The sequence below is a fragment of the Neolamprologus brichardi genome, chromosome 20, assembly GCF_056152115.1.
Source record: "Neolamprologus brichardi isolate AB-2024 chromosome 20, ASM5615211v1, whole genome shotgun sequence".
Classification (NCBI taxonomy): domain Eukaryota; kingdom Metazoa; phylum Chordata; class Actinopteri; order Cichliformes; family Cichlidae; genus Neolamprologus; species Neolamprologus brichardi.
In genome coordinates this window covers 5,386,278-5,408,300 of record NC_142123.1, presented here as the reverse complement: position 1 = coordinate 5,408,300, position 22,023 = coordinate 5,386,278, and the positions used below count along the sequence as shown (strand labels likewise).

Here is a 22,023-nt window from a genome sequence, read left to right as displayed (position 1 = left end):
CATTAAAAGTTAATTCCTTTCTGGCAGGGCTCTAATATCAGAAAGGTATTGGGTTAAGTCATTTAAGACAGCTGCCCCTGATAGCAGATCATCCATGAAAGCACCAAATTAATATAGAGCTTCATTTTTCGCCGTCTCTCACTTTCTCCTGCTTTTGGTCCTCCAAACGTGTGTTTGGGGGGGAAATTTGAGACTAGCTTAACACAATTTTTGTTCATGTCTATCAGTCTGTTATTATATCAGGGGCACTTCTCCACAAATGTACAGGCCAGGGCAATTTGGAATGAATTGATTCACACTGAGCCCGAATTCTATACTTGCTAATGATTTCCTTTTAGACCCTCAATTGCACCCCCACCCAGCTTCTAGTTCCATCAAGTCCTGCAAATCTTTTCAATGTTGCAGACAAATTGTGTACATATTTTTGCAGAACAGATAAGGAGCAAAGAGTTGCTCAGTACATGCCAGTCATTTCCTGTTCAAAAATATAAAAAGTTGATGTTGCACTCTTTTTTTTTTTCATCTTCTTTTCTTTTCTTTTTTCTTTTTTCGAATTGTTTGAAGTGTTTTAGATAAGAATATGTGATACCACAAGACTGTGGATGGAAAATCTTGAGTTTTGGTTTTAGTTTTTTTTTTTTAAAACTCTGGTATCTTTTATCAAAGTGTTCTTGTTTATTCCAAGAATGTTTGCAACCCTAAAACTGCATTTTTACCGTATTGCACAGTAATTGCTTGATAAGTAGTGGTTTGAGTTGGCCTAAATAATTCAGACTGAAAACACAAATCTTTTCTCTCTTCTCAGATGTCTTTTTAATTTCTCGTGGTTAAAATTCTGGTTACTTTAAAACTGAAACTAGCTACAAATACAGAAACCAGCCCAAATGATCAATTGTAAGATATACCACGAACTGGTGTCTGATGATCGAAAGTCTGAATTTCCCAGATGCTCACACCTGCTCTTGAATTCCTGTAAAATATCCATAGGTGGGTCTTACGGTATATTATGGTTAAGTGCCGTTACTAGTTGGGGCAAAAATATACAACTGGTTACATGGATTCCCTCAGGCGTCTATCCATGCAGTTCGAACGTAATTGGATTGCAGCCTCATTTCTCACAATTCAAGGTATCACAGTTGTAATTTTCAGACAAGTGCAGTACAAATTCTTGTCCAATTCAAACTCAATAACATTTCTGTAATCTTGTCCGTTCATCAAGTTCACTCTCTTTAAGTGTGTTGGTTAATGTTATCTCTTTCTGTGATTGAGTTTTCACCTCTTTTTCGGCTTTACCTGACACTTTATTGGTTATCTGGTTTGCAAAGATTATCGCTCTTAACATGGAGCACTCTGGTGCATTAGGAGTCGAACCTTTACAAGAGGTATTACAAAGAAGCCTAATTGTTCTTCGCACCAAAAATCATTTACCAGTTTCCTGCTAAGAAGGAAAAAGGAAATTCACCTAATTTCTGTTTTAGTTATTTATGCTGTCTACTCAAATGCGCCTTGTACTGTTATCCATCTTACCCCCGCCCCCCTAAAAGCCCCAGTTGTGTGCTACCCAACACTATAACTGGGGTGATCCATAAGTCAATAACAAGACTGAAATCTGTGCAATGTGGTTATAATTGATTGAGATGTCTGGATGGAACTTGTGCAAAGCATCTATGTCATCTGCTAAGAAGTGCATTTTTCCTCTCCCTAAAGATCTACCACAACAGTTTTAACCAAATGGACATTTGCCTCATTAGTTTGCCGCTGAGCTAGCTGCGGTCCTTTCTAAGATGTCACACTTACGCCTGTTAACGCTGATACAATTTTCTTGTCAATATTGTGCTACTGAAATTTTAAGCGAATGTAAACAAGGACTGCTCATTCAGCATATTCTTTCCCTGTTAGGTCATTACCTCTCAGCGGGCCTCCTGTATATAACTGTTATTTACCGTAATAAATATTAGAGTATTCGATTTTAGTGTGTTTATTATCTCTAGTTTCCGCCATTACCACATGCTGTGTCTTGTGGTAATGGCTCACTGACTTGGACAGTGAGCGCCTTGCAGGCACTAGAGTGATTTTTGTCTTTTTTTATCAAAGGGATATTTTCTCTGTGTTTTGACTGTATCTTTTGGCCCAGAACATCAGTTACGGGGTCACCATGCAAATGGTTTAATCTGGTTGTCACAATGAAGGTTCCGGGTGACTGGCTTTAATAAGCCCTCAGCATATATAGAGATCCAGGAAATTCCGCACCTCTTGCGTAACCCTTGTGTACATCAAGGTCACCGTGGTGTCCCAGTGAAAATGTAGATTAGTGTCTACATCAGCTGTGGCAGCGATCTCATGAAATCAAAGTGGTGCCTTTTAATGAAAGGTTCACTGGGTTGTATAAAGAAGAAATGTTATTATTATTCAGATGTTCATTTTAGGTTTGTTTGTAATCCGCTTTTGATAAGTTTCTTAAAGATGCCTGTGCTATAACTCTCTACTGTACTGTGTGCTTGTGACAGAAATCTCACTTTTTAAATGGCTTCACTGCCACTCCTACCACTTGGACAAGTTTAAACTGCAATTCTTTTGGATTGAAACAGGTTCTTAGTATATGCAATGCATTACCCAAAATGAATTACCACTGGCAGGGCGCTCAATCACTTTGTATCTTTCAACACTAAGAGAAAAGAAGAGTAATCAAAACCTTTCAACCTATTAGAGGGATGACTTTTACAATTGAATCACGGGGACCACAGGTGCGATAATAAGTCATCGAAACCTCCTCTCTAGTGTGTTTCCCCTTTCTCTGTGTTCTTACATATTTATCTATTTTAGGAGGCGCCACTTCATGGCGCCCACTTCAAATTTATGTTTTAATGCCATTTGAGGAAGATTTTTTTTCCCTCCCTCCAATTCTTGGAAATGCATACTGGGGTGGAAAATTAAGGTGCATCTCGAAGGAAAACATAATAGAATCGATGAACGCAATGCACTTAAAACTACTGGTGTTCTGATGCTATTTAACGTTCTAGTGCATTAACGTTTCAAGTCATTACAACATTCAGGCTGGGTGATTTGATCATGGCAGGTTTTTAACTGGAAGAATTACAGAAGTTTTCAGCCTAGGATTCTCAAGTTATTAGATACAAATGATCACCTCTGCATTAAGTATAGATTTTCTTCCACTCCGCACTTAAGAATGGAAGTTTGTCTTTAAGAGGGTAATAGCAAATTAAGCTCCATACTCCATTTGTCCAGCACTCTTGATGGGCTAATTTTATAACTGCTGATTTGGTCATTCCCCACATTTAGCTGGAAAGTGGTCAGGTGGTCTTTTTCCTCACTGCTGGGTGTGGGGGGAGCGTAAAAGCAACTATCAAATGGAATCCATTTAAGGTTTTTCTTTTTTTCCTGTGGGGTTGGACTGATAATGAACCTTTTTCTTAAAGAAGGTCTAGACTGTTGTTTGTGCTGTGAAAAGCATCAGTTTGCTGCAAAGCTTATCTTCTTCCTCTCATGTTATATCATTGCGAGGGATTAAATCACATTTGTCTCTCCCCAGATTACCACTGCTGTACAATTTCTACAGAACCCAAAAGTACATCAGAGTCCCTTGGCCCTCAGAAAAACCTTCTTGAAGAAAAAAGGTGAGAGACTTCTCATTTGCTTGATTTATGCTGAAAGCTGAAAGCTGTGAACAGTATACATAATTTGGGGGAAAATGGCTGTGGTATTACAATCCATATGTTTATTCACAAAATGCAGTTGGCAAAGATACATATGCTATTTTTTGTAAGATCATTCTGTTGGGGTCAAAGGTTGTGGCCATGGATCTTTGCCTTCAGGGGGGTCTAATAGGGGTCGATTTAGCTTCAGAGAGCATGATTCAGGCTCTGTGAATAAATGACACACCAGTCTGGATGCTCCTTTGGGTTCAGGAAAATTAATATTGACAAACTCCCTCTGCATTTTCAATGGAATTATCAATATTGCCTTCCAGCATTTTAACCCTTTTACTTAATTTAACAGTTATCGTAAATTTGAGGCACGGCACGAGGAGGTTTTCTAAGCAGGGCAGGTTGGAATGTTTGCTGGCTCTTCACTTTCTTTGCAATTCATTGAGATATTTCTAACACACAGTAGAATATTGTTTGTGCAATAAAAGTTGCAAAAAGCTTTATTACTCTGAACTCATTTAAGTCAGTTCAATATAATGCAGCAGTAGAGCTGCAGTGTTATGCCATGTATTTATAACAGTCAGCCTGTGTGTGTGTGTGTCTTTTACCTTGGATAAACGCTTTGTGGGGAGTGTTTTTATTTAAATTTGCAGTGAGACAGTTCAGTGTGTGGGGACTGTACTTGTACAGCGCTTAGGGACTTTGCATTCAGCCAAACAGTGAAAAGTGAGCCTAAAAGCTCTGTGACTAGGAAAGGTAACCCGAAACCAAATCCATGGTTGCCGGCTGCTACTACACTCATCTCATATGGCTCTCTTGATATCATTTGAAATGTATTTTTTTTGTCTTTTTCTTTCATTATTAACAACTAAGGCATGTTATCAGTCTGCTGTTGGTTAATTGAAATGTAACAAGGCCTCATTATTGTCAAAGGATGCCATGCTGCACCTTATTTTCTTCTTACTTTCAGCCTTGATGCAAACTCTACGGAGCTCCACTATCCAAATCGGTTTGCTCTTACTGCACTTTAAGTCTATGAAATATGTATGATGCTTTAATGCAGATTTATTTTGGAAAATCGGTTCCGCTGTAGATCTAAACAAGAACTCTGGATTTGCATAAGGACATCGATCTTACACAGAGAGAGATGGGAGATATGGGCAATGAAACACTAAGCACAAAGTATGTTTGCACTCTGCAGTATTCTTAGGATAACTCTTGACTTGTACAGTCATATAGCAGTGAACCTGGAAGTTGTTTAAATCCAATACTCAAGCTTTGAGATTTCTCCTGTTTCAGGAAAAAGCTCTACTGTTACTATCGTGCTTTATTAAATCAGTTGCTTTGTGTTTTTGTGATTTTATTTAAGTACAGTAATTTTTTGTCTTAGAAATCGACGTTGATCATATTACAGGAAATTATGTCAGGAAAAGGCTTTTTTTAAGCTGCGCTTCAAACACAGATATTGCACCGCAATGGCGCTTAGTAAGGAACTAATCTTAGCTGACTGCTAAAAATAAAAGTAAAGTGTACTTTAAGTGATGAATCACCTGTCAGACCTTTTTTATTAGTATACCACATTTCTTGATTGAAATATTTCTTTGTGGAAGTTTAAACAAAATAACTTTATCGTGCCGATGTTTGTGTTAATTCATAAATTATTGCTATGAATTGCACTTCTGGGTTACATTCATAGTAACAAAATAAAATGAAGTATCAGTACAAAATATCTTTTAGCCTTTGTTCATCTTCTCAGAAGCATCGACATCAACACTGACAAGAATTTGATTTTGAAACTTTCCGTTTTCCTCCCATAAAACACGTTGGAAAGCTGAATCAGATTAGTAATCTTGTTCATTGGTGACTGCTTGCTGAGCCACAATAAGCTTTTATACAGGCGGCAGCGGGCCAGTGCTCAGACTTTTGCATGCTCCTGTACCCAGCATGTATTGTCCTTTCAACCTTTTGACAAAGAAACTCAATCATCATCCTCCTTCTCCCACAGTCACCACAGCAAATGTGTCAGTCTTAATTTCTAATACAGTTTAATGTCATATTTATGTAAATACTTCTGGATTTTACTCCATATTAACAGCCAGAAATGTCAAAGCACACATAAAATGAAACAATACCATCTCCTGGTAGAGTGGAATTTAAATTGGATTCCTCTTGCTGCCAGTACTTACGCTGGACAGCTGATGAAGGGGAAAATAGGGCCCACTTTGATTGCATGTTGCAGAATCTTTACACAATAATCTCAGTCGTGCATATTATTTCCCAGCGCATTTGTGCCCTAATCTGCACTGAAGGATGCCTCTCTGGTTACATGTCTGTTTTTTCCAAAGAGAGCCTAATAGTGTGGTTTATTTCAATATTCATTGAAAAATATAATTTTCTGTTTTCCTTCAACTGTCAATTTCAGGGTATGAATTGGCAATTATGCAGTCCAATATTTCAAGCTGCCCTTCTCGAGTCCTTGAAGTTGAATAAACTGGCTGAAATATTGAAACTTTGTCACTTTGATGTAATATAAATCAAGATTTAAACCCAGAGATGCTTTTTTCCCTCTCTTTTACAGAGGAGTGAGGAAATGAATTGCATTTTAAACTGTCATACCGCAATCTTGAAGCAATTTTGCCGCAGTCGTTGACTGCCAAGATCAAGTAAATTTTATTGTGTTTGAGTGAAATATAATGCGCTAGACTCTCATCTAGTGAATTGTGCCATCTATGTCTTTTTCAATTAACAGATGCAGCAACTAAAGAGCATTGGGCCTCCACTTTGGCACCACCATTTAACCCAGACAATTAGCAGTTACACACATAATTACCAAAAAAAAATCAAATTCTCAGGACAAAGTCAACAACATTTTCCAGTTCTCAGTGTGTCACTTTGACCGTGGGACCTAAGGTGACATCACCCAGCCGCTCCTAGTTTGACAAACTGAAGGTAATTTGTTTTGGAAAGTAAACACAGGGAGTGTACATACTGCTGCAGTACAGGTAATTTCAGCATGTGAAATGGGTACAGGGCATTCGGAGTTGGTGAGATATAAATGATGGCGTGACCGTTTTTATTTATTTATTTTTTTAATAACGTCTCAGTTGTTATTGAGTTGAATAAATAACCCTAAGAGATTTCACCCTGAGAAGTGGGTCAGTGATGGAGGGTCAGGGGAAACAGAGGTAGGCTTTTGGTCTATTACCATACCTGCTATGGAGGTAAGAGTAAGGTTCATCATCCCAGATATTAATAGGATGCTGTTTGTAAGTGGGGTTATGTGACTCACCTCTCGGACAAAAATGACAATGACCAAGGCCTGCATGGAAGGTAAAGGGATTGATGTGGTTATAAATTACTCCACGGCGCCACCTAGCCTAGGCCTTGCCCACTTTGTCATCACTACAAGGCGATAAAGCAGGGAAATGAGAGCAGAGTCCCCTTTTTTAATACATAAATGAATACTCTATGAGAATGGTCATTATTTAGGGGCAATGTTCAAGCTGTTGAACAGAACCAAATGACATGTAGAATCTCCCTCGGCAGTATAGCTTGGGAAACAGTTTGAACCTCTCCTTAATAACCCATTGACCTCCATCTATTTATGACCCCTGGCTTACATTTTTTTTCCATAATATTCAAAATGTAAGTAATTTTCACTCAAGGGCAACTTCACAGTTCAGACCTTGGAGGACAGCGAAAAAGGCATTCACCTTTTACCACACAAAATATTTTAGTAAGCAATTCTTATAATTGGCTGTCCAGGCTGGGTCTTGACCCATAAAGTCCAGAAGTGCCAGAATTGGAGAAATAGATTTAATGCTAGCGCCCTGCTGCCTCTTTGCCCTTAAAAAATACCCAGAGAATATGAGCCAGTGAAAATAGAGCTGTAAATAACCTGACGAGCAATGGGTTTTCCTTTAAATAAATACCGATCAGGTTTATGTTGAAAGACAATAGAAAACGTAGCCCAGATATGCAGTTTACAGTATTTATAGCTGTAATATCGAGGTGCCAGCACCGTAATTTCATGCCCCAATGAGAATGGCAAGGTCAAAGCAAATGCTTTGGCAGAGCATCTGCTAATACGGTGACTCATAAACAGGCACTGCGTGTATCAGGTGCACCAAATAATACAGTATAATGAAATACAGAATAGCTTTCCATTATTGTTGTTTTTTATGGTGTCGTCATTAGGTGTAATTTATGTCTTAAAAAATTCATCTCCCCACAGGTCGATCTGAAATGGGGGTCCAGGGGTCATTCCACAGGTTTTGGAACCCATAATAAATTTCACAATCCCTTTTTTGTCTTTTCCTTTTATATGTAAAACTCACTTTCACCTTGTTCCTTTTTCTTTGGGATCTGAGGGCTCTTTTGTTTGCTGTTGTCTTCCCCCACGGCAATAAACAGATCAGAGCCTCAAACACAACTTAGCAAGCTGTAATTTCACAGGAAATCAGCTTTTGGAATTTCCAGGTATTTTATTTTGATGTTGGGTAAAAAACAAAAACCTTTCATTTGCTGCGTAAACAACATCAAAGGTGTGAAGAGCTATTAACATGTACATATATTGGTCTCAACAGCAGCCTAAATGTAGTTTTTTGTTTCCTTTTTAAAGACCTTAAATTTCAAGGTGAAGGGAAATTTCCTTTTTTTGGGTCTCTTTTCTTTTGTTTTAATATATCTTGTCTTATTTGGTGAAACTGAGATCATCGCATGTCTCACTCAATAGTCTGTCACCATGTAGTCTGCTGCGGTCAGATGAAACAGGAGTCCAGGGACACATTATTGCTTATTTGACAGTGCAGTCTGACTGCACAAACTCAGCGCATGGCGCTCACCACTTCCTGGCACTCAGGACCTGATCTGCTACAGGCTGGCCAATATTTGCCTTCAATTATTCAACAATTTTCATGGCCATTCCTTTGAGCATTTAAATAGGTGACTGGAGGGACCTCTCTTGGCATAAGCTTTCTGCTAGATTATCACAGGATTTGTTATTCTTTTGGCCTGCGGGTACATGCTCAAGTGTGAATTCAGATTTGCTTCACAGTTAAACACTTAAACAGGTATTCAAATGGGAGGACTTGTTTCTCTTTTCCTTTTTGTTTGTTTTAAATCACATCTTGTCCATGTTCAGAACTGAAACTTTCTGCTTTACATTTGACTTCTCATAAAACTGTCAATCCACATGGAGGTTATTGTATGCTATCTCGTATAGGCCACTCTGGAGGTCAGTAGAAGAACTGTTATATCTCTGTGCAGATACTGTTCTGTTAATGAAAACGTGAAGCAGTCACTTGAAATACTGCAGACGAACACTTTCCGTTCTCTCAATATCTCTGAAAAGATGGAGGAAGCATTAGGCAGCGCATGTGAGAAACTAAATCCTGAGGGAATAGTTTAAGTAAAAGACTCTTTTACAAATCTGATTGTCTATCATTAAGTAAGTGAAATTACAGAAGGAAGTAATGGCTAAAATCTTGGAGAAGTATAAAATATCCTAATGTAAATTGTGTTGCTTCTTCATTATAAGATGCTTTTCTCTATCTAAGAGCTACAATATGTTCCAGTTTTGTTTTTTTTGTCTTCAGCTTTCTCTTACTTGTTCTGCTATAAATGTGTTTTTTTGTTTTTTCCCCAGCATGTTTCATCAAAAGTTATAATTATTTTCTTTGTTTAGACTAAGATGCTCATTAAAAGATGAGACACACAGCAATGGCAGCATATGGTGGCTGAAATAAAATCCTTTCTTGCCACAAAAGGAGATGTTCATATTAGATTTTTTTTCCTCCTCCCCTCTGATTCTCCATCAGGGAGCCCTTTGCAATTTAATCATCACTAAAATCATTAAAAAGATCTGAAGATTAAATTATATTGGCATTTGCAAAATTATGTAATACATTTACATTACAATGAAGAAATTAAAATAATGCATTTTCACTGTCTGGGGTGTATGAAATCTCCACATGGGAAATATAACTGGAGAAGTGGACAGACTCTTATTTTCTTTGCCTTTGGTGGCAGTTAATAGGCTAGCAGAGTTTCAGATTTCACTGTGTGAACCTTTCCGCACTCTCTTCCTTTGATGGATGTCCCTGAATCAAAAACTCTCGCTGGGATTTCCGAATTATGAAATGAAAATACATTTTTGAGAAAGAGTCTTTGTGAAATTGAATGAGATTTGACATACTTTCTCTAAATTCTACTCGAAAGATTTGTGGGGAGCTTGGGAAGTATTTAAGCATACATTATGATAGCCAAAGAGCCATTTGGTTTTTCCCATTAAGGGAACATTTTTGCGAATGCCTTATAAGTGTGTCTTCATTACAGGCCTGACAGATGAAGAGGTAGAGTTGGCCATCCAGCGTTCTGGCTCCACAGAAGCACTGCCTCTGGTCCCTGCAGGGCCCGCACATCCACTCTATGCAGCTCAGCTCCCTCCTGCACCGCTCAGTGAGTGCATATATCATTTTCTTAACTTTTTTAGCACCTGCAAATGCATGCGTGCCCTACAGAAATAGTTTGAGACTTAAAGATTTGAGACTGAACAGAGATCCTTGTGCTTTGCAGATGTGTTGTTAGAGAGCTTCTTGCTTTTGTTAACCTTGTTTAGTTTGTTTAAATTATCTGTAGCTCCTCATATACCTCGCTCTTTACAAGTATTACAGTTATACCTAGCATACGACATATATTTCCTGCACTGTGGATTTAGACACAGGAAATATGAGCACAAGCTTATGAAGTCTCTTGCCATTCTGTTTCAAGGGGTTCCTCCTGGCGAGACCCCACACCACAACCTGTATCTTTATTACCTCAGGAGGTTATGAGTGCTGTCCACTGATTTACCAATGCAGAATGAAGTCCGCGTAATGCTTAACCCATATGACAATGATTCCAGATGTATTCCACCCTCATTTATTACCACACTGTCCTTGACTCCCCCAGCATCTCATGTTTTGTAATGAATGTGATGTTGATGGGATGGCCATGTAGTTAGGAAGACTCGCAGCTCTCTGTCCATAGTGGAGGGTTTTATATCAAAACGGCTATAAGGGAACTGCATAATGAGGTGAGAGCGCGGAGTCTTGTATGGGGGGTCATGCCGAAAAGAGGGGGCTACCTCCCTGTGATGTCCTTCTTATGGGGACGGTGCACAGGGACCCGCATCCATCTCTGTCGAAGTAATGGATACTCTGATCTCTATTTCCACACGGTAGAAGGACAGGAAGGCCTCCACTGAACCCAATAAATTTGAGAGGAGATTGGAAAAACGGGGGATGGAGACCACAGTTCCACAGCTTAAGTGACCAAATAAAAAAAAAAAAGGACAGGTAGAAGTGGTATAGAAAAAAGAAGAGATGGGGGAAAGAATGAAAGGTCCTAAAAGAGGAGAAAAGAGAAAGTGAAGACCCCTAGTGATGCAGTGAGGCTTGTTCAGGGTCAAACACCTATCCCAAGGACTTCCAGGCCTTTCAGATGCGCCGTATTCTGGGATAGGTGACAAGTCTATCTCAGCTATGTTGACGAAGACCTAAATTTATGTGGTTACCATATGGATGTTGGAGATTGATTCAAAATTTTCGATAGGAAAGGTTACAGGATCATTGCAGTGTGCTGCAAAAGCAATGAAATGTGCCCTTGAGATGGAGAATAAAGTAGCATTCACCTTGGAAATATACCATGTAGTCCTGTATGACAGCGGGTCTCTCATTTTATTTGCATGTAAAAATCACACAAGTGCTAAGGCACAAAATCAATCTGGTTTACTTACTTCAAGCCAGTAAACATGTACCACATAACCCATTAGGTGAAATCAGACCTGTAATAGAATATCAATGGTGTGCTTCAGTGGCCTAGCCTCTAATAATTTCCTATTCATTTTGGCCCCACCAGAGTAAATAAAGAAAAACTCATATATTTCCTCAAGACCTGTTTGTTGTTTAGTGACATTTTCAGTTGAATGCTTCTCCTCTTAAGAGGGGAATTTCCACTTTGACAGACAGTTGGCCTACCCAGATGACAGCTTGCACAATGACACACTTTCACATTATCTGTCATTCAGCAAGACAGCAACTTCTAAAAGCACAAATACACTCTCTCTTACCTTTCTGTTTAGTTTTGAAGGTTTATATATAAACACTGTATCTGCCCCTGTCACCCCCACCCGAAAGGCTACCATTGGAAGACAATGGTAGCCTTTAATAGAAAAGCACAATAAAGAGTGCATGTTTATTTCTGTAGGCTTAACCCTTATGGTTCAGATGTTCTGCTTAAACAGGGTTCATTATTATGTCATACACACAAGAGAGGTGAGTACAGTCCTGTTCAATATCAATTAAATGTCAACTGTTTTACCAAAACCAAAATATTTTGCAAAACACAAAGCTTTAAGTAAAAATGAAATGCAACAAAAGTGAATACACTTGTGATTACCAATACACAACTTGCATAATCTTTGATTACTGAACAAAAAGTGTTTTTCATTTGACCTAATTGTGTTAGCATGATCATAAAATGACCTGTGAATGCCACGACTTTCTTAGTTTTGCACTTCTGGGCTGTTTCTCCTGTATATGCGTGTCTCCATGAGGGCGCTACATGGAAAAGAACTGGAAAATGTGATTCTGAGAAAAGGATACTGGAAGATCAATGACCCTTTTAAAATCAGTGGCACCACAGTCTCAGCTGTAATCAGGAGCTATAGAATAAGCTGTAGTACCACTAATCAGAGCTGCTGTGGCTGTCCCGCTAAAACAACGCCAAGGACAATGTGTTATTTGCAATGACAGGCAAGTGCTCTAGACTTACCACAGGGGTTGTTAATGGAAAGAAGTGCTAGTTGAGTTATATTAAATGTTTAATCGTGCAAAGGTCAGTCAGCACTCTTAAAAGAAATTATGCAATACTTTTAATGCTGCATTTCAAGTTTTTAGTGCAGCTCGAGTTACACAAAGAGTCTTGTCTTGTATCCCGTCTTCCTCCCCTCACTCCCAGCCAGTCACGTCGGGTGGCTGCCACTCCCTCAGTCTGGCTGTGCCCGAGGTTTCTTCCTGCTAAAAGGGAGTTTTTCTTTCCCACTGTCACCAAGAGTGCTTGCTCATAGGGGGTCGTTTGGGGTTTTCTCTGTATTATTATTATTATTATTATTATTATTATTATTATTATTATTATTATTATTACTATTATTATTATTATAGGATCTTTACCTTACAGTATAAAGCACCTTGAGGACACTGTTGCTGTGATTTGGGGCTATATAAATAAGTTGAACTAGCACAGTCAGGCAAAGTAGTGCATATGCATATTAATGTCGAAAGCTTAATGTTTAATCTTTCTTCTATGTCCAGGTCCAACGGGCTGCAGGTGGAGAGACTATGGTGCCCTTGCCATCATTATGGGGGGTATCACATTCTGTTTTTATCAGCTTTACAAGGCAAGTTACACAACTTCATTTTGTCTGTTTCATCACTGATTTATTTGTTTTAATGTGACCAATTGTCGTGCTGTTAATATGCCACATCCTGACATCTGTCTGCACTGCCTCTCCCTTATATCACATTAAAATTGGTTAGCGTTAGTTTATGATGAACTACGGTGCTAGAATAGAAGACGCCTCTGCACTATGTAACAGCACTTTGGTCTTGTTATTAAAGCTACCCTGCTTTACGTCAAAGCAGGATGTCATCTGAGCACATTTTCTCCTCCCCTCAAATGGATTTTTTTTGCTTTAAAAACATCTGCTGACACCACACACAGCTACTTTTTTCATTTATTTATTTTTGACATTCTACAGTCTAAAAATATTCAGTTTTTCTTATTTTATTTTTTTTTATCAGGCTTAGCAGCCCTTGAACAAGAGCTCAGGAGGCCCCTTGTCCCTGCTGACATTAATCCCATAGTAGTTGTTAGTAGTAGTCTGAGTGGCATGTGGAAGCCATTACTCTTGTTTTAAAGGAGGACAGGAGCTTTAGCAGTAGCTCTTGGACTAGGTGACAGCCCATGCTCCTTTGTGTATGGAGGAGAGAGAAGGGGAGCAGGTACCATCTATGTACACATTGCCCTCCTGACCATGTCAGATGCACTTGCTTTCCTTTAGTGCTGTTATGTCCTATTATTTCCTTTTTCATTACAGAGCTTTTCATAAAGCTGCACATGCACATTCACGGACTGTACCAGTCCACTGTTTCCCACATGCTGCAGTGTTGGCCAGCCACCGGTCACCTGGGAGGTGGGATTCCCTGGTGGGACGGCACAGGTTGCTGTCATGTCACTAGAGTGTAGCGCCAGTCGCACCATATGTCCAGGCTTGTGCCCATACTTTATTTATGTTATGGTGCACCTTGTAAACACCACACTCTCAGCAACCCACTTATTAATTACCTCGTGTTGACACCCATTTAATCTTTTTCTCTAAAAAGTGTTTATTACTTGCACCGGTGTGGCTGCCTGCCACCTGAGCTGGAGAGAAAACCCGGCAGAGAGCTGGAAACTGGCAGTTACTCAGCCTTAAGAGCAAATAAACAAACACAGATATATAGATTATTTTAAGGCAGTTCAGTGGTTCCCTAAATGTATGTGTGGACATTAGCTTTATATGAAACATACATGAAAAGGACTGAGCGAGATGCTCACAAACTGCTCGTCTGGGTAACCCTCTCACTGGGTAGCAAACATCCTCATTTGGCTGTCAGATATACATATCATTTGGTAGAGTTTTGTTTATTTAGTGGCAGAGATGATAAACAGCGTGACATTGTTTTGGGTTGTGGAAGACTATTTTCAGTGTTCACCACAATGTTTTTCCCTGTAGGCTGGTCTCTTGCTTTTACTGTCCTTTTCACAGTTTCATTCTTTTTATAATGTTGAAAATATGCTTTTAGGCTTGCAGCTATTTGCTTAGAAAAGCAGCAGGTTTTTGACTTTTCTGCTCTATATTTAAAATGACTAATCTGTTATCACAGTTGTTGATTTTCTTACCCACTAATGGTTTCAATACGAGCGTGTGTACACACCTATTTTATCATCCGCTCTAGAAATCTTTTCACCTAATCATGCACTTTAGACAGTGACGCACAAGTCCAATAAAACAATGCCATTGACCCTGGACTGCCACGTCTAGGTGGCCCTGTCTTTTCCTCATCGTTCTCCCCCTATCCACTAGAGAGAAGTGTAATATTGTGCCATGCTTTTAATTGCAGAAATACATCCTTCCCCTCATTATGGGAAGCCGAGAGGACAAGGAGCATCTGCAGAGGATGGAAAGCAACATTGCGGCAATGAGTGGCACGCTGACACAGACAGGTGAAGATTAATATCTTCATCACTTTCTCCCTCCTTAACATTTTCCCTCATTTATCTGTCGCCAAAATCGGGGGCCCTGCGCGTTTTTAACAAATGACGCCGCTGTCATTTCGCTTTAATTTGAAATTGCTTGTTTACTGTCAGGCTCGGGCTCAATTAATTACGTTTCGCTGAAAAGCTCTTAACCTCGGAATATTAATGAGGAGTTGGGAAATGACAACTTTTCTTCCACCCCACCCATCCCGTCTCACTCCCCCCCTTCCATCCATCTCTCCCCCACCCTTCCGCCCTGCACCAACCTCACCCCCCATCCAAACCTCCATCGCCATCATCATCATCATCCACCCTCTTCCCCATAGGTGGGCATAAAGTTCATTTTAATTTTGCGCGCGCGTGTATGCGTCTGTTTGTGTTTGTGTGCACGATGTGCACGAGTCGCAGTGGCACTGTGTGGCGTCTGGGCTCAGCGCTGGGCCTAGTGTGATTAAGTGCATGGTGACAGGTGCGGCTCCCATGTTGGACAGGTGAGGAATCTCAACCTGGCTGTCAGACGTGGAGGGAGAGAAAGAAGCGGGGAGAGAGATGCTTTCCGTGCTCTTCGTCAGTATAATTAAAAATCCAGGGAGGCGTAAATGAGAGAGGCACTCTGAGAAACTTTGGTCTCGTTAGCAGTAGTGTTAAACTAGAGTGTGTTTTTCACCGGAAAGCTACCAATCCCCATTTCAGACAGGTGGCTCTGGCACACCGTATTGTTTGTTTTGTGTTAATGATAATAATTAAAAGGCATTTTATTTCTAAGGTGCCTTTTCAGATTCTTTAAATTAAACCAAATGTTCTAAAACATGCAAGCATATAGGGTATTAAATGAAACATTAATGCCATTTCTTAAAAGAAAGTCGCACTGTTTAGGTAAGCTTTGTCTCAAATTATATTTGGTAGGCCTTAAGGAATTTTTAAAAATTCATATTTCATTTGTAAAACAGGTGTAAACCTTATATTCTGTAAACCTTATATTATTAATCTGTTAGTAAAGTGTTTACTTCTCTCACTTGTTTTTCAGGCTCTATAGCGAGAGACCTGTGTTTATGTAGATTTTTTTTTTTTAGCCTGAGAGACAAAGAGGGGCTGAACTTGATTATAAATACGATCTGATTATTTTAAATACAGACATCCTTTGTTTGATTTTCCCGTCATCTCCGAATGAAAACAAATCGAGAATCTGAGTTTATGGCTTCTGTCACGGACCAACATAGAGCAGATGAAAATATGGCTGTTATCATTTTATCCAGTCACACCCATGCTATTGTTTTCTGGCTGGCAAAGGTAGGTGGAGGGCTGCAATTGTGTAGGATCGCGTGCAAGGTGTGCCGCCCTGAATCTGATTAACAAATATATGTTCTTTTATGGTCATTTTCTCCCAACTATGCAAACACATTTCCTCTGGCTACTTCACTGCCCATTCTTGCTCTACTTATCACTGATTGGAGATTTGCCAACTTGCAAACCCTGTTTTGTTTGCTACCAAAGACAGGATTTCTCAGTAGGAGTTTTTTTTCCCTTCTCCCAGTGTGAAGGTGAGACTCTAAAGGGAGAGAAAAAAAAACCACAGGTCTTTTCTTCAGTCAATAGAGGGAACTAATTTGCTATGACTGCAGTAGCCACACTGCTATTGTAGTTAATGACTGTTGTAGTTAACAGTTGGGGAGAGGGGTTGCAATTACACTGAGAGTTTTCTCCCCCTGCTTTCTCTTTGTCTTCCTCTCCCTCTCGCTCCTCTCTGCACTGAGTAATAGCGACCGACTGCCTCGCCGCTGCCAATTGCTTGAACCCCCTTTTGTTAAAGTTCATGTGTTTCTCTAGTGCCAGGCGCAATGAGGTGATGTATCCTTTTGAATGGGGACTACATTAGTCTCTCTCGCCAGCCTCAACTCAAGAGTAAGGGCCTTGACTCCCATTATGATTTGCCTACAACTTCACACAGACAATTAATGAATGGATCTTGGAACTACTTCAGCGCGCCCAGGCTGTAATGGAATTGTGCGGCTGTTTGGGCACTCTTTGTTGGTGAGAGCCATATTGGTGACCAGCTGGCCATTAAAGACAGAGACAGGCCTGGACATATGTAGTGTACATTATATTGAGGTATTTACTGAATAATTTACTGAATGCACAATGTGCATCCCTCTCACAGCAGCTGCAAGCACCACACATCATCTTGCCTCTGATTCTCTCTCACACAAATGCATGCACACGCGCACACATCGCAGCTACAGCCTCCTTCTGATTCATGCCTGGCCAAAGTCATTGACTTTATTAATATTCCTGGCTTCATATCTGTGATAACTGGGAATAAGAGTCTAAGCCGTACAAAAGAGTCAACTTTCTGGAGAGACATTAAAAAGAGTTTAGCTGCGGACGGCTGAAAATGCAGTGGCGTTGGTAATTCGGGAGGCGCAGCATTACAGGCTGCCAGAGTGACCCACACATCTGGATAAGCTGCTTTGTGGTAAGGTGGAATCGCAGACTAATAGGGCAGCTCTCAGTTTAAAGTGCACACCCCGTCATAGTAACACCTTTTTAAGCACGGGTTGCCATACCGTTTAATTTTATTGCCGTCTTTAGAAAGGTTGGTCGCACTCTGGATCACAAAACTCACTGAAAAACTGAAACTGTTTGCACAAAAGTCTCCAGCCCCGACCGGCAGTCCTGCTCGAACTCGTATTCTGTAGAAAGCTTGAAAAGATCAAACGTTTCAGCACCCCACCTATATTGATACAACTCCACCCATTTAAACACAGGTGTCACTGCAAGATATTAGTGTCTTTGAAAGATCAAATATTTTGTCTGTGCTGGTTTTTCAAAAGAAGCCCAGCTCCAAAGCTAGGCGCTCTGTCTTTTGTCCTGGCCTGGGTTAATGTGAGAGCAGGGGTTCTTTACATCCCGTCCAGCCGGCTGCAGCACAGGCTTTTAACCATTGGCCTGACAACCTCAGCAGTGGACCGCCACAATATCTGTTGATGTTAATCCTATTAGGCTTGATTTAACACTTTACACGCCCATGATTTATATGAATGTTTATTGGTTTTCTGTAATATAATCAGCTCGGGGAAACTTAATGCATTGTTTGGTAATACACGCGTGACTGGAAGCAGGGGCAACAAACTGTGCCTGGTGTTATTTGAAATCATACACCTTCCTCCAACACCAACACTTGAACTAATTCAATCTTCAAAGTCAATGGAAAAAGAACAATATTTATTAGGATTAGGGGGGACATTTTGTCTGGCAGCCTCCTCCCAAATGAGAGCCTTGTTTTTTTCCTTTGTTGATCGTTTGAGGATTTAAAGATGCATTAGAAGGCAGTGTCTGGGTGGATAATGGAAGGTTAGAGACTGTTATTTGATTTAAGTTCAGACACTAGAGATTAATACCTCCATCCTATGTGCCCCCTCCTTCCCACTATCTACCCCCGACGCCTCGGACCAAAAAGCTGCGACTAAAGTTACCCGGTATTAGCTTTGATTACAATTCTCAGAGGGCCGCTTTGATCAGTGACTCGAGTCTCATCGGTTCTGTCATTGTGGAAGGAAAACAGTTGTTTTGTATCAATTAAATAACTTCATCATAAAACATAAAGCTGCACGTCTTTTTTTTCCTTTCTTTCTTTTTTTAAAAGACAAATTTGAATCACTTTGTCATCTCTTACTCTGCTTGTTCTTCACAGTCAGCCAGCTGCAGCAGACCCTGCTCTCTATCCAGGAGGTGCTGGTCCAGCAGCAGCAGAAAATCCAGGACCTCTCCCAGGAACTAGCTGCATCACAGGTGGGTAGCAGCTCATCAGGAACTCTGTATCCTTCACTTGACAGCAATTTGTTAGAAGACCACCAATACTGAAATCTGGCGTTGTACCTGATAGCGTCACTTTCCTCTTTTGCCGGTTTTACTGGTCAGCTTTTAGAACACATACTACATAAAGCTGTGGCCAGTTTAGAATTAAACTAAGTTAAATCTTAATCTGTCCATTCATTAAAGCATGAAAGTTTTTATTCATTACATGTTTATTGTGGACTAACATCAGTGTAATGAAACAACTTTGCGGTGCTGACAGTAAGTGAGGCCACGCTGCAGTTTGGACACCTTTTTAAAGGTCCGTTATTTTGTGATTGATGTTTTTGAGGAAAGCTAGACGGGCAGTAACTTTGGAATTGCAGAAGAGCTCGGTAAACGTGAGGTTGCAGCTCAAAATCTCCAGATTGATGAGGAGAGGGAGGAGGTTTTCTCGAGGCCTCTGTGTACTAAAATCTTTGAGTCATAACTACCCAAGACAGACAGCCTTATTATACTGTATATCATCAGAACACAAGCTACAAAAAAATAAGGTGCAGCTCATCATGGGACCATAATCTTTAACCATATCGTTCTTCTTTGCCTTGATTTTTATAGTCGCTGTCCATAATCTCCTCAGAATTGTAAGTGTTTAGGAGAATCGGACTGAGTGATTGTTCTAAAACTTATGTGCAGGGATGAAATGTTGCTTGCTTTTTATAACGGCGCTCATAAATTGCTTTATGATCTCTGGGCTCTAAAAATTGCCTTGGAAGAGACAATCTTAGACAATGTTTTATGTCCACAGCTTGTTAAGCACATGGGTGTGTAAGTGAAGCATCTGGATACGGCAGGAAAACATATGTGGACACATCTGCTTCGGCACAAACGAGGAGGAAAAATATGGATAACTTCCCTGGACGGGGTTCATCAAAAACTGAAGACTCAGAGCTCGTTTTTGTTCTTTCAGGATCTGAGCTGCACATTGTCTCTATGTAGCATAGAACGAACACATTGATGGACTAAATCAGCATGTATGATGGGACCTGTGATCTGATTTGATCCCACGCTGAGCTGAAACAGAACTATCTAAGATAGCGTACAGGAGTCCCCGTTTAAACAATGACTTTCTTCCGGCACAAAGCAGTGTTATTCATTTTATTTATCTCTAAATCACAGATTGGATTAAAAAAGTGTCCCCTTCATTTGCTATGAGTGCCTTGTTGGACAGCAGTAGTGTATAAAAAGTATATTTCCCATCAAAACACCCATTAAACAAATCATAAACTCTGCTTTATAGTTATAGTGTTGATCTTAAATTTTCCCTGCGAGTCGGCACCAGTCCCCTCTGTTGTCTCAGGCCGCGGGGGGAAATTGGAAAATTGTTTTCAGGTCCGGCATTTTTGATGAGAAACACATGTTGGAGCTGGGGAGCTACTTATCATTCACCGTTTGTGGCTTTCAGGGTTTGCTTCGCCACACTGCTCAAAGCGCGCCACGCTTAGCAATTATACCTCTCAACGCGGAAATGTGCCTTTAACCCAAAACACATGGAGACTTCTGTTTCCTCAGCTGCTAAGTAAACATTTCTCGTAGTCTGAAACCGCTCAATTGCGGAGCGCGTCTACTGTCCCTAAACTGGGGACCTCATTATGGATGTGAGTTTAAATACTCTCGCACACACACACATACACAACACGGGCTGATTCTGCACATTTGCCTGGGACAGTTTCCCTCTTTTTCACTTTTCTCTCCGTTAAAACGATCCTGTAAAGACATGCTGTTCTATTCTACTTCTGCTGTTAAGCATAGATTTGCCTCAGGATAATTCATCCCTGATGTTAAACAGCCAAGTCTATTTCTGCTCTATTATCATTACAAATCTGCCTGTTAACTGTGTTTGCCCTGCTGTCTCAACTCACTGATGGCTCTCTTTATTAGTGGATACTACATAGAAGATTAGAAACCGTCTCTTTGGCTTGCGTAAGACGAACTGCCAGTAGGAAAGTGCATAAATAGAGTGAAATCAATTGCACTGTACCAGTGTTTCCACTCAAAAACACTCCTCTGGGGAGTTCCTTTTGAAGCTAATTCCATCATAAATATACATGTGTTACAAGAAAACACACTGTCTGCCGGCGGAATAACTGTGAATTAATTTGCCTTCAGACACTCTTAAACAAGGCTTGTTAAAGATCTTATCTTGTTGCTAATGGTCCACAGGCATTTATCTTCATTTAACCAGATGCGCTGCCATCCTTGGGTGCTGCTAGATTTGGTCTTTTTTTTTTTTCTTTGCTTGTAATATATATTTTTCTTTTTTCCCCCTCTTTTTCCTGAAGCACTTAGTTAACCAGCAGACCCCATCACACGCACGCATCCACCCGAGACACATTAGTTACGCGGCTTTTAAACCAGTTAGAGGAAATCTTTACTTTGAGCAGTATTTACACAGTAAAAGAAACCGCATCCATCCAGCACAGAGGCGGTTGATAATTTAATAGGTGGCACCTCCCTGCTAGATTGACTTTGCGTTATTTGGGTTTTGGTTGCTGGGTTTATTTGTTTTTTGGTTGTTTGTTTTTATGCATAATGCTTTTTGCGATTTAAAGAGCCAAGTGGAGAATTATGTTCTCCAGTCCTTAGGCCACACAGAGCCCTGCACCTGTACACCAGGAAGTGCAGTAAAAGTCAAACACGAGGGGGGAGGGGATGCACAGCTCTGAAGATTTGTTTTAGCATACAAAGCAAAAGTCTAGAAATGGAGTTCTGAATACAAGGCTATGGTAGTAGTTTAGCAAATCATGCATTTGTGTTGATGAAGTGAACTGAAAAAAAATTAAAAATATGAATTATTTACCTAGATGTATCCAATCTATGTCCACATACTAGGAACCAAAATCTAATTTTGGATACATCTCTTTATAGTGACAGACGAGTCAGTATCCGAATCTCAAAATATATATGTAAATATGGTATATAAGTGTATACAGTTTAAAACAAAACACAAGGATGCATGCATTTGCATAAGAAAAGCATTTCAACAAAAGCAACATATATCAAAGTATATTTAAAAATGAATAACATAACCAAGGCTGCCGTGGTGTATAATAGCGCACAGGTCGGATTCTGCACTGTAATGGCTGGAAAGAGCTGGAAGTGTCTCTTAAAAGATGCTTTTGTAATCAAAGCTGCTGAGAAATTGCAGCGGTTAAATATTTTGATC

General features: G+C 40.0%; 1 protein-coding gene across 1 annotated transcript in view; it reads left to right on the top strand.

Moving 5' to 3' along the window:
- pex14 (peroxisomal biogenesis factor 14) overlaps positions 1-22,023 on the top strand; it is a 45,620-nt gene that overhangs the window by 15,642 nt on the left and 7,955 nt on the right. The window contains exons 3-7 of the mRNA XM_006785520.3: positions 3,551-3,635; positions 10,002-10,124; positions 13,019-13,104; positions 14,870-14,972; positions 18,697-18,794. Coding sequence (XP_006785583.2) covers positions 3,551-3,635; positions 10,002-10,124; positions 13,019-13,104; positions 14,870-14,972; positions 18,697-18,794 — 495 coding nt within the window. The remainder of the gene's footprint in view (positions 1-3,550; positions 3,636-10,001; positions 10,125-13,018; positions 13,105-14,869; positions 14,973-18,696; positions 18,795-22,023) is intronic.